Source organism: Rhinichthys klamathensis, unplaced genomic scaffold, assembly GCF_029890125.1.
Source record: "Rhinichthys klamathensis goyatoka isolate OS25496 unplaced genomic scaffold, OSU_Roscu_1.1 h1tg000391l_1, whole genome shotgun sequence".
Taxonomy (NCBI): Eukaryota; Metazoa; Chordata; class Actinopteri; order Cypriniformes; family Leuciscidae; genus Rhinichthys; species Rhinichthys klamathensis.
In genome coordinates this window covers 3,774,453-3,787,678 of record NW_026606894.1, presented here as the reverse complement: position 1 = coordinate 3,787,678, position 13,226 = coordinate 3,774,453, and the positions used below count along the sequence as shown (strand labels likewise).

At 41.5% G+C, this 13,226-nt stretch overlaps 1 protein-coding gene across 4 annotated transcripts in view; it reads left to right on the top strand.

Annotated features, from left to right (window-relative positions):
* The first annotated feature begins 8,828 nt into the window (after window positions 1-8,828).
* Window positions 8,829-13,226, top strand: part of st14a (ST14 transmembrane serine protease matriptase a) — a 29,126-nt gene continuing 24,728 nt past the window's right edge. The window contains exons 1-2 of one of the 4 annotated variants that reach the window (XM_056234143.1): window positions 8,829-8,847; window positions 9,352-9,451. In XM_056234143.1, coding sequence (XP_056090118.1) covers window positions 9,407-9,451 — 45 coding nt within the window. In that variant the 5' untranslated portion in view covers window positions 8,829-8,847; window positions 9,352-9,406. Of the gene's footprint in view, window positions 8,848-8,921; window positions 9,101-9,302; window positions 9,452-13,226 lie in introns of those variants that run through there. The other 3 variants (XM_056234141.1, XM_056234142.1, XM_056234144.1) reach the window with 3 other exon arrangements.

The window sequence follows — 13,226 nt, the reverse complement described above, 5'->3', positions numbered from 1 at the left end:
AATCTGTGCTCCAAAGCATTCAAGATTTATGACCTTTCATTTTCCAGTCTATGCTCAAAAAATGATTAAATGGATTATAACTTCTGCATAAATATAATTTTGTACCATAAAACCTCCTTAAAATACAAAATATTATCAAACTAAAATATAGTACAATCATTCCATTGAAATAAAAAAAAAATTCTGCCATTTTTGACCGAAACACGAACAGTACCAGAGGGCAGAAGCTTGCCATTTTGAGAAACACTAATAAAACCCCATACATTCTGGTGAATATTTGCATCAAATATTCTGGTAGGGGAGAGCGGGGTTAACATGGCTTATTTCTCCAATCAGGAATGAGCTAGAGAGATGATATTCATATTACACACGCTCAGTTAGCCCCTCTTCCTTCCTGGAAGAAAGCAGCCACATGTGACGATTCCTTCTGCAAAAACATTAATTTCAAGTTTAAAAAGTGTAGCATCTGGACCAATCAGACACACACAAATTATTAATTATATTTAAAGAATAATCCAGCAAACTCACTCTCCCAAGAAAGGTCAAATGAAGCTGGCAGAACCGGGTGTCCTGTTACAGGACACATTAAGACTGATAAGACTTTTTTATGACCCAAAGGAATTTGCAGATCTGTCACTTAATTATTGTTGAAAAGGACAAAGTAAACCTTTTTAGTCCTTAAAAAAATTGTTCTAAAATGTACCAAATTATGGTTCTTCGGCTTGTAACAATAGCACAACACTTTTTGGTGCTAATAGAACCCTTTTGATAAGGTTCAATAAAGAACCATGCTTTGAACGTGTTATATAGGCCCTTAATGGTGTTATAAATAACCTTTTCAGCAATATTTATTTTCATTAATATTAGTATTTTAGTATCTTTATATTATTCATATTATTTGTATATATTAATATATAAATATACAATATATTTGATATATTAAAATATGGTCTTATTTTATCTTGCTACCTCTATTTGGGTTTTAAATATTTTTTAAAACAGCATGTTTTTTTATTGACATGGCAGATTATAGCAAAAATGACAGTGCTCTAATAACAGTTGTTAGCTGAATACATTAATAAATAACAATTTACATTGAACACGATATCGATGTAATGATGCAGACCAAGTTCCAGTGAAATATCTTCACAATCCTCTCTATGATGTATTTAGTTACGTCCTTCATTATGCGTGTAGTGGCAGTTTCTCTCTGCAGATGATGAGGTTATGATACGTAACAGCATCTGAAATACATGGAGTTTGGAGTTACATTGTGTCTCTTCTATTTGATTATGTAAAAACAATTATGTTCATGGAGGCCAAAATTAGCAAAAATGGGACAGTATGAGCTGTCGTGGAAATTTTAGGCTGAATGTTGGGCTGACCATGTTTTTTAACATTTGACCTTATGCTAACACTCTGAAACAATGTACTAAGACGTTTTATCCTTTGGATGAATGTATGTGTGTCTCTTGGAAGAAAACCCATGACTGTGTGTATGAATAACATAATTTGGGAAATGAAACTAGACAGGTGTCTAAACTCGAAACTAAAAACAGAGTTTGGTTACATAGTAACCAAAGGGCTTGTCAATTAATTAATGTTTCATGTCATTTTGCCATACCTCCTTATTCTATAACACTGTTGTATTTGTGTTTACTCGGGGGATTCTCAATGGGATGTGTGCCGATTCCCAATGAATCCTCGGGGGATTCTCAATGCCGATCCACCGGCCATGCTTATTTCTTCTTTTTGGGAGATTCTCTGAGAACTCCTCGAGACTCCCGTCCGTAATAAAGAACATTTAAAGGACAATTACTCAGGTCTGTCTGTCATTAAAGCTGCGCAGCAAGAGAGCAAGTAAGTTATAATTATTGGCTCTGGACGCTGTAGTCGACAGGAGACTCGCTGGAGATTTAGACGGATGCTGTAGTCGACTGGAGACTCGCTGGAGTATAGTTAGGGACCGGATGCTGTAGTTGACTGGAGACTCGCTGGAGTATAGTTAGGGAGCGGATGCTGTAGTCGACTGGAGACTCGCTGGAGTATAGTTAGGGAGCAGATGCTGTAGTCGGCTGGAGACTCGCTGGAGTATAGTTAGGGAGGGGATGCTGTAGTCGACTGGAGACTCGCTGGAGTATAGTTAGGGAGCGGATGCTGTAGTCGACTGGGGACTCGCTGGAGTATAGTTAGGGAGCAGATGCTGTAGTCGACTGGAGACTCGCTGGAGTATAGTTAGGGAGCGGATGCTGTAGTCGACTGGAGACTCGCTGGAGTATAGTTAGGGACCGGATGCTGTAGTTGACTGGAGACTCGCTGGAGAATAGTTAGGGAGCAGATTCTGTAGTTGACTGGAGACTCGCTGGAGTATAGTTAGGGAGCAGATGCTGTAGTCGGCTGGAGACTCGCTGGAGTATAGTTAGGGAGCGGATGCTGTAGTCGACTGGAGACTCGCTGGAGTATAGTTAGGGACCGGATGCTGTAGTTGACTGGAGACTCGCTGGAGTATAGTTAGGGAGCGGATGCTGTAGTCGACTGGAGACTCGCTGGAGAATAGTTAGGGAGCAGATGCTGTAGTTGACTGGAGACTCGCTGGAGTATAGTTAGGGAGCGGATGCTGTAGTCGACTGGAGACTCGCTGGAGTATAGTTAGGGAGCGGATGCTGTAGTCGGCTGGAGACTCGCTGGAGAATAGTTAGGGAGCAGATGCTGTAGTTGACTGGAGACTCGCTGGAGTATAGTTAGGGAGCGGATGCTGTAGTCGACTGGAGACTCGCTGGAGTATAGTTAGGGAGCGGATGCTGTAGTCGACTGGAGACTCGCTGGAGAATAGTTAGGGAGCAGATGCTGTAGTTGACTGGAGACTCGCTGGAGTATAGTTAGGGAGCGGATGCTGTAGTCGACTGGAGACTCGCTGGAGTATAGTTAGGGAGCGGATGCTGTAGTCGACTGGAGACTCGCTGGAGAATAGTTAGGGAGCAGATGCTGTAGTTGACTGGAGACTCGCTGGAGTATAGTTAGGGAGCGGATGCTGTAGTCGACTGGAGACTCGCTGGAGTATAGTTAGGGAGCGGATGCTGTAGTCGGCTGGAGACTCGCTGGAGTATAGTTAGGGAGCGGATGCTGTAGTCGACTGGAGACTCGCTGGAGTATAGTTAGGGAGCGGATGCTGTAGTCGACTGGAGACTCGCTGGAGAATAGTTAGGGAGCAGATACTGTAGTTGACTGGAGACTCGCTGGAGTATAGTTAGGGAGCGGATGCTGTAGTCGACTGGAGACTCGCTGGAGTATAGTTAGGGAACGGATGCTGTAGTCGGCTGGAGACTCGCTGGAGTATAGTTAGGGAGCGGATGCTGTAGTCGACTGGAGACTCGCTGGAGTATAGTTAGGGAGCGGATGCTGTAGTCGACTGGAGACTCGCTGGAGTTTAGTTAGGGACCGGATGCTGTAGTTGACTGGAGACTCGCTGGAGTATAGTTAGGGAGCGGATGCTGTAGTCGACTGGAGACTCGCTGGAGAATAGTTAGGGAGCAGATGCTGTAGTTGACTGGAGACTCGCTGGAGTATAGTTAGGGAGCAGATGCTGTAGTCGGCTGGAGACTCGCTGGAGTATAGTTAGGGAGCGGATGCTGTAGTCGACTGGAGACTCCCTGGAGTATAGTTAGGGAGCAGATGCTGTAGTCGGGTGGAGACTCGCTGGAGTATAGTTAGGGAGCGGATGCTGTAGTCGACTGGAGACTCGCTGGAGTATAGTTAGGGAGCGGATGCTGTAGTCGACTGGGGACTCGCTGGAGTATAGTTAGGGAGCGAATGCTGTAGTCGACTGGAGACTCGCTGGAGAATAGTTAGGGAGCTGATGCTGTAGTCGACTGGAGACTCGCTGGAGTATAGTTAGGGAGCCGATGCTGTAGTCGACTGGAGACTCGCTGAAGTATAGTTAGGGAGCCGATGCTGTAGTCGACTGGAGACTCGCTGGAGTATAGTAAGGGAGCGGATGCTGTAGTCGACTGGAGACTCGCTGGAGTATAGTTAGGGAGCGGATGCTGTAGTCGACTGGAGACTCGCTGGTGATTTAGACTGATGCTGTAGTCGACTGGAGACTCGCTGGAGTATAGTTGCTGTAGTCGACTGGAGACTCGCTGAAGTATAGTTAGGGAGTGGATGCTGTAGTCGACTGGAGACTCGCTGGAGAATAGTTAGGGAGTGGATGCTGTAGTTGACTGGAGACTCGCTGGAGTATAGTTAGGGAGCGGATGCTGTAGTCGACTGGAGACTCGCTGGAGAATAGTTAGGGAGCGGATGCTGTAGTCGACTGGAGACTCGCTGGAGTATAGTTAGGGAGCGGATGCTGTAGTCGACTGGAGACTCGCTGGAGTATAGTTGCTGTAGTCGACTGGAGACTCGCTGAAGTATAGTTAGGGAGCGGATGCTGTAGTCGACTGGAGACTCGCTGGAGTATAGTTAGGGACCGGATGCTGTAGTCGACTGGAGACTCGCTGGAGTATAGTTAGGGAGCGGATGCTGTAGTCGACTGGAGACTCGCTGGAGAATAGTTAGGGAGCAGATGCTGTAGTCGACTGGAGACTCGCTGGAGAATAGTTAGGGAGCAGATGCTGTAGTCGACTGGAGACTCGCTGGAGTATAGTTAGGGAGCGGATGCTGTAGTCGACTGGAGACTCGCTGGAGAATAGTTAGGGAGCAGATGCTGTAGTCGACTGGAGACTCGCTGGAGAATAGTTAGGGAGCGGATGCTGTAGTCGACTGGAGACTCGCTGGAGAATAGTTAGGGAGCAGATGCTGTAGTCGACTGGAGACTCGCTGGAGTATAGTTAGGGAGCGGATGCTGTAGTCGACTGGAGACTCGCTGAAGTATAGTTAGTGAGCGGATGCTGTAGTCGACTGGAGACTCGCTGGAGTATAGTTGCTGTAGTCGACTGGAGACTCGCTGAAGTATAGTTAGGGAGGGGATGCTGTAGTCGACTGGAGACTCGCTGGAGTATAGTTAGGGACCGGATGCTGTAGTCGACTGGAGACTCGCTGGAGTATAGTTAGGGAGCGGATGCTGTAGTCGACTGGAGACTCGCTGGAGAATAGTTAGGGAGCGGATGCTGTAGTCGACTGGAGACTCGCTGGAGAATAGTTAGGGAGCGGATGCTGTAGTCGACTGGAGACTCGCTGGAGTATAGTTAGGGAGCAGATGCTGTAGTCGACTGGAGACTCGCTGGAGAATAGTTAGGGAGCAGATGCTGCAGTCGACTGGAGACTCGCTGGAGAATAGTTAGGGAGCAGATGCTGTAGTCGACAGGAGACTCGCTGGAGAATAGTTAGGGAGCAGATGCTGTAGTCGACTGGAGACTCGCTAGAGTATAGTTAGGAAGCAGATGCTGTAGTCGACTGGAGACTCGCTGGAGAATAGTTAGGGAGCAGATGCTGTAGTCGACTGGAGACTCGCTGGAGAATAGTTAGGGAGCGGATGCTGTAGTCGACTGGAGACTCGCTAGAGTATAGTTAGGGAGCGGATGCTGTAGTCGACTGGAGACTCGCTGGAGTATAGTTAGGAAGCAGATGCTGTAGTCGACTGGAGACTCGCTGGAGTATAGTTAGGGAGCAGATGCTGTAGTCGACTGGAGACTCGCTGGAGTATAGTTAGGGAGCAGATGCTGTAGTCGACTGGAGACTCGCTGGAGTATAGTTAGGGAGCGGATGCTGTAGTCGACTGGAGACTCGCTGGAGTATAGTTAGGAAGCAGATGCTGTAGTCGACTGGAGACTCGCTGGAGTATAGTTAGGGAGCGGATGCTGTAGTCGACTGGAGACTCGCTGGAGTATAGTTAGGAAGCAGATGCTGTAGTCGACTGGAGACTCGCTGGAGAATAGTTAGGGAGCGGATGCTGTAGTCGACTGGAGACTCGCTGGAGTATAGTTAGGAAGCAGATGCTGTAGTCGACTGGAGACTCGCTGGAGTATAGTTAGGGAGCGGATGCTGTAGTCGACTGGAGACTCGCTGGAGTATAGTTAGGAAGCAGATGCTGTAGTCGACTGGAGACTCGCTGGAGTATAGTTAGGGAGCAGATGCTGTAGTCGACTGGAGACTCGCTGGAGTATAGTTAGGGAGCAGATGCTGTAGTCGACTGGAGACTCGCTGGAGTATAGTTAGGGAGCGGATGCTGTAGTCGACTGGAGACTCGCTGGAGTATAGTTAGGAAGCAGATGCTGTAGTCGACTGGAGACTCGCTGGAGTATAGTTAGGGAGCGGATGCTGTAGTCGACTGGAGACTCGCTGGAGTATAGTTAGGGAGCAGATGCTGTAGTCGACTGGAGACTCGCTGGAGTATAGTTAGGGAGCGGATGCTGTAGTCGACTGGAGACTCGCTGGAGTATAGTTAGGAAGCAGATGCTGTAGTCGACTGGAGACTCGCTGGAGAATAGTTAGGGAGCGGATGCTGTAGTCGACTGGAGACTCGCTGGAGTATAGTTAGGAAGCAGATGCTGTAGTCGACTGGAGACTCGCTGATGTGTGACGCGCTAGCGTATAAGTTATACTAGAATAGTTAGTCTTAGGGAGACAAATCTAAAATAGTTAGGTTTGAGGATAGAAAATCCATAACAGAGCTCTTTATGTTAAAAGTGATATAAAGTCATGGGATAGCTTTAATGTTTTTTTGTGTTTAGTCATAAATTAATAATAAAAAAAAAATCAAACAATATAGATCATAAATTCCATATCTCTATTACTTACTTTGTGGAGAAGAGAAGATGAGTATCCTTTACTGTTCACATGTTCAGTTAAACTAAAAAGAGAAAAAGACATGATTGGTAGGAAACCAGTTACGATTTTTAAAGTTATAATTTATAGAGATTTTAAGAAAGAAATCATTTGAGAGTTGACGCATTAGTATTATAAGAATCTTGAACGTTATTCATCCAATCAAATTACATATGCAAATGTCTTGCTAGAAGGACAAAGAATCGTAAATATCCCTCCAAAGGAACAACACCTTATTAGCTCAGTTACCTCGGTGTGTGACACCTTTACAATTTAAAAATAACTGATCACAAGATCACGCAGTAGTTCCTCTTTCTGAGAAATTCTGATGTGGAGATGATGCTGAAATAGAAGTCTTAAAGGACCCCCAAGCTTGTGCCCGACTGCAACCTTGACTTTCCATTTACCATCCTATGACTTCAACTTCTTCTCACTCTTCAAGACAACATCAGCAAAGATCAACTGGAGCCTCAACGAATTGTATCAGGAGGGTTTAATTCAAATGGGTGAGACATGCAAGTATAAAACTTAGTCTCATTATTTGACACATTAAAGTATCCTTACCCCTTTTAAAGAAGGCATGTTAGAACTAAACTGATGGTTTGCTCAAGGTTGTTGATCTACTGAATTTCAAACAATGCTATAATTTCTTGCTTTCTTGTTTTCTGCTTCAGCTATCTTTCCCTCGGTAAACTGTATGCATGTATATATGTGTGAATAAGATTTAAGTGTTTAGTTTAGTTAATAAAGTCTTGTTCATGTCCACACGTAAAGCTGTTTGTGTGTCATGCTCATATACTGGAGTCCCTAATCATGCAGATTTTGACTACATGCTCAGAGTAGTACTATACAGTACGAAAGTTATTTCCCATACCTCGGAAATTAACATTTCTTAAAATTGATAATTGCTTATAATGAATCGCAGGACAAACAGGTTAGTTGATTATGGTATTAATTTTGCTACATCAAATAATAACCAAATATTAATAATTAATTACAACAAGTTATGATTAATTAATTATATTTATTTTGATCTAAGTTACTGCAAAAGTATTTTTATGATCATATTTTTTGTCATACTGTCTAAACTGTTTGCGTGAAGCATTTTAAGTCTTATCATTTTCTATATCTGTAAAGTCCATTTCATCTTAGCTTCTAAAAGGCATAGATAGCCTGTGTGTCAAGCTAACATATCAAGTTTTATCATGGCTGTCAGTGTAGGGACATTTGCAACATGCTTAGGTCTGAGGCAAAAGACTTTGCCATTTGCCACATGACCTTGCAAGAATATAAGAATATATTCCAACATTTACTTAAACAAACAGTTCTGTAAACTTCACAGTTACTTGAAAATGTTTCTTTCCCCCTTATATTCTTTGCCTTTATACAGCCAATTTAACTAAGTGAAGACCCTGTCTGTGCACAAGTAAAATAAATCAATTTGAAAATAATGTTAAAGAATGATTTTATTACATTTTAATGAATGTTGCAACCGTCCCCTTTGACTTTGTCAAGTGTAAATTGTACACATATTTTCATACACATGTTGCAGCAGTACATGTGGGTGGGTATGTAGCCATATTGTATTAAAATGTTGGCTTTCCAATACAAACAGTATCTGAGAAACTCAAAGAAAGTGTTGCAACTATCCCACGCTCTCCCCCATTTTCACTAAGAGATTGCATTTTGGTTCATTTTTGTATACTGTTAAATTAATATTTTAAATTCAGTAATTGAATTAAGCAAATACATTTGAACAATAAACTTTTACTAGGCCCTATTAGGATATAACACTGATATTTAATTTGTATATGTAAAGCTTAGTCGACAGTTTTTCCAGTAAGCACTATTTCGTGGAAACGCCATTTTCATGCAACAGAAACCTGTATGTCGAGTTTGTATCAAGGTGAATAATACAGGCTCGAATGCAATGCATGTCTCAAAACCTAGAACGCTCCCTACCTAGTCAGCCTTTTCGGCCCAATAAGCGCGTTCCGTATAATCTGGCCAAACATGCAGCCTAGGTAGGCAGCAGGGCAGCCGCAGCACCCTAGATTGAGACGAGGCCCACACCCGCGTAAGGTGAGTCACTCCGCAGCCGAAACACGGATCGATACTAACGCTATACAGTCATATACGTACTTAAAATTAACCTTACATTCGTTTTAAAATATTACCGGATGTATTCACCTTACTTTGAGGTTTTTTGTTGCTGTGTGGAATTGGGTTTAAAGGTGTTTAAATGTAAAGTGCACACCTGTAGAGACAGTATCGCTTGAGCTAGTCACTCCCATTGTATCGCCAATCTCTCCGGAAATATCTTCTCATCTCACAGGTAGACGACACAAACTTCACTCTCTGCGGAAGATAAAAATCTAGCTCGTTTCAATCGTGTAATTTCGTTTTCGTGATTTACACGTCTTAGTTTGTTCGAAAGTTCATGTGGAAGTTTTTTTAGGACGGTTTAATGTTTTATTTTGTCGCCGCGTGCACTTGTTATGGGCGTTGTTGTTTTCAACACTTGTTTGACTAGCTGAGAATAACAAGTCTGTTTTCCTTCTCAATACACAATTACTTTGTCAGCAGAAGTGGAAGTGTGAGAAGAAAGGTGTGTTGATATTCTGCCGGTGGTCTCTCGGACATGGACCCTATGGATGGAGGAATGCGTTACACTCCCGGTTCTTCGGTAAGTTTCGCCATATTAATAACCTTTTATTTTTCAACCTGCCAAGCACCTTTAAACATCTAACGACGGACTTAAATCTCACCTTTATGTCCCCAAAACTGTGCTGTGTGTATTTTTCTCTCTCGCATGATTGTAGGCTACTGTTTATCAGAAGGCGTAAGATTAAGAACGGCAAGAGGTAGACATGTGAAACTCTAAACAAGATTGTGGTTAGTTAGAGATGTGGTTAACAGGGCCATTTTAAACAGCAGTGCTATTACCCATATTTATCAAGGTTCCCCTTTAATAATCATAAAATTGTGTTGTCCAGGCCTGGAAATGCATTGAAAATGAATAACTTAAAACATCACACAAATTTCATAGTGGCTGGCTACACATTATTCTAGTTATGTTCAGCTCTATTTAATTTAGCTGAGCCTTCTTTGCAACTTGGTTGGTCTTTCTTTAAAGAGCCAGATAAAAGCTAGTGTTGATAATATTCTACGTTTTGATCTAAAAGGCCTTATGAAGCAATGATTGACAGAGTGACACATCGCATAACCTGATGTTTGAGTGCATTGAGCTCTTTAGTGGGCAAAACTTATTTAGTTACCAAACTTATAAGCGTGCCACAGAGACGCCACTGGAGGTTTCACACCATGTATTTGTTTAAAATGTGCCTGACCTCCTTTCCTGTCTGTAGTTAATTTTTTATTTTTTTCTCGTCTTGGTCGGTTTGGCATGTGTAAGGGATTTTTATTTCTATAGATCACCCATAGGAGTGTGAGTTTAAGCCGTTCTGCTGACTAGGCTTCATTGTCGTCTCTGAGGAAGGGTGTCAATGGACATTGATAAGACCCTAAATGAAGTGCTTCCAGACAGTCCACAATAGCAGTTTGTATGTCTCTGGTGATTATTGGTAGCTGACTGTCTTCTTGAGGATTAGATTCAAAACATTCGTACTTTGGTGATATGTAGTGGTGGTGAAAGATACAGGGTTTTCAACAGCCAATGTCGATTCTGATATCTAGGGTAAACTGGAAAAAAAACAACACATTTTTCTAAGTTGTAAGCACATCGGATTATTGGAGTAGGCCTACATTTGAAAAGAACTTTTCAAGAACTACTTCAAAATTTCATGTTTAATTCAATTTGCCGTTACTTGCCGTTTCTTTATAATTATTGGTGAAATTTAAATAGTTTAAAAAGTAAGTCCTTTACCAAATTGTTTCAGAGTACTGGGTAACTGTTGGACGAAATAATACCGTTATAATTTTTACACAGTATTTAGTACAGATTTGACAGGTTGTTTTTGGAATGTGTAAATCAGTGTTGTTTTTATATATAGTTGTATTACTATTTTGATTAGATTCAGGATGAATGGCGTGCTCAATTCCTTTTGAGTTTAATTTGGGTGCTCTTCGGTCCAAGGTAGAACATCTTTAGAGACAGTGTAGAGAAAAGAAATCTCTGATGACCGAGGCACTCCTTAGTTAAAATGTCTTTATTGGAAAAATGACATGTCCTAAACGGACAATTTTAAAACACAACGGGTGTTTTAAAATTGTCCGTTTAGGACATGTCATTTTTCCAATAAAGACATTTTAACTAAGGAGTGCCTCGGTCATCAGAGATTTCTTTTTATTACTATTTTGAATTGGCTTTTATTTTGAATTTGTTTTTAGTACCTTTTTTATATGCTTTTGACATTTTTAATGTTTTTTATTTCTATATAGGTTTAATTTATTTATTTATAGTTTTTTATTAATTTTTTCAGGTAATAATTTTGGTGCTTTAACTTAAACCCATGTCAGGTTAGTTTAAGTTTTTCCAACTAATATTTATAATTTATTTAGGTTTTATTTGAATTAACAGAAATGTTTTTAATAGTTTTAGGTAATGATAATAACCCTGACTAAATATTGGTTTGTCACTAGTAGTTGCCAAGCTCTAGGAAGTAAAAGTAGTGACACAACCGGCTCAAAATATGAGTCCCTTTGTGAAGTCCCTTCACAAAAGTTAGGGTGGTTTCACATTTTATTATTTGTATTTATTGTGAAAATATTTAAGTTTGTATGTTTAACACAAAACATTTATAAAGATATACAACCCGAATTCTAGAAAAAGCTAATCATGTTACAGACCTGATATAAATTACCTTAATTAGTTCTATTGTGATTAAAATATTGGCTCATGTGATTTGAAAGTCTCTTAGTTTTCATTTTATTCAAATTTAAAAAATATCCCAACTTTTCCCGAATTCGGGTTGTAAAAAAGATCAAGATATAAAAGGTATTTAAAAAAAGAAGAAGATGCTACTCCCTTGAATAGCTTTGATGTAGATTGGTTTGTTTTAAAGTTGGGCAAGCTGCCTTTTTTAAACAACACTGCTAGTTACATTATATGTAGATCAGGTTAAATGTTTCGGAGCGCATGGGAAGAACTGAAGATTTTGATGTGTTTTCAGTAGTCACCACAGACTGTTATTCTATATTTGTCTGATGTGTGTGTGCGCCTGAATGGATTCCACAGATCTGTTACGACATGCTTTCGGCATTTAGCATTACTATGACCAAACACCCCCACAGATGAAACTTGCACAGAGAAAATGACTCCGGGATATCCCCTTGTTCACTAGTGATCAGCTGCTTTTCATGCATCATGCATGTCGTCACAGACTGTCGACCGCTCAACCCAGGTGGAGTTCGTTCATTTACAGCTGGACTTTCTTCACTCATTAACTTGAAAAGTTGAATATCTTAAATTCAAACCAAAACAAAAAGTCTGATTAGAAGAACAACAATCATTCTGATCTCTTAAAAATGGCATCAACTTTACTCAGCACTATTAAAGGGGTCATGACATGGATTGTTTTTATTACTTTAATAGGTTGACTTAAAAAATTAAAGGGGTGGATGATCATGATTTCACTTTTCTAACTTTAGTTAGTGTGTAATGTTGCTGTTTGAGCACAAACAACGTCTGCAAAGTTACAACGCTCAAAGTTCAAAGCAAAGGTATACACGACATTCCTCAAAATGTACATAAACCCCGCCCCCGGGAACACGCAGTCCATGTTGAGAAGAGGAAGAGTTGTTGTAGTAAAGCACATTTGTGAGTCTGCTTAAGCTGTCGCATCCGTCTTTTCACGTGCAATACATTACGTAACACAAATGCAATAGCATGTCACTCTGTAGGCATCTTTACAACAGTTTTCCAACACGAGCGATTTTATAGATTATCAAGACAGAACATCAAAGACTTATAATTAACTCCACATCAGCAACATACTATTCATCAACTAACCATTCAGAAACGTCCTGATAAATTCTACATGTTGTCACTTCTTCTTGAGTCTCTCCATCATTGTCCGAGTCCAGTTTAAACATAAAAGGCAGAACAGTTTCTGACATTTTAGTGCTTGTCTGTGTGAGGAGCTGCTAACACACACACACACACACACACACACACACACACACACACACACACACACACACACACACACACACACACACACACATACACACACACAAGCTCTTGAAGCTCCGCCCTCTGTGCCGGGAGCAGCAGCTGATTTGCATTTAAAGGGACACACACGAAACGACACGTTTGGTATTTTGAGCTAAAACTTCACATAGGCTACGTTCACACTGCAGGCTGAAACGACCCAATTCCGATTTTTTTTGCCCCTATGCGACCTGTATCTGATCTTTTCATGACAGTCTGAACGACACAGATCCGATCTTTTCAAATGCGACCCAGGCCACTTGGGTATGTGGTCCAAATCCGATATGTA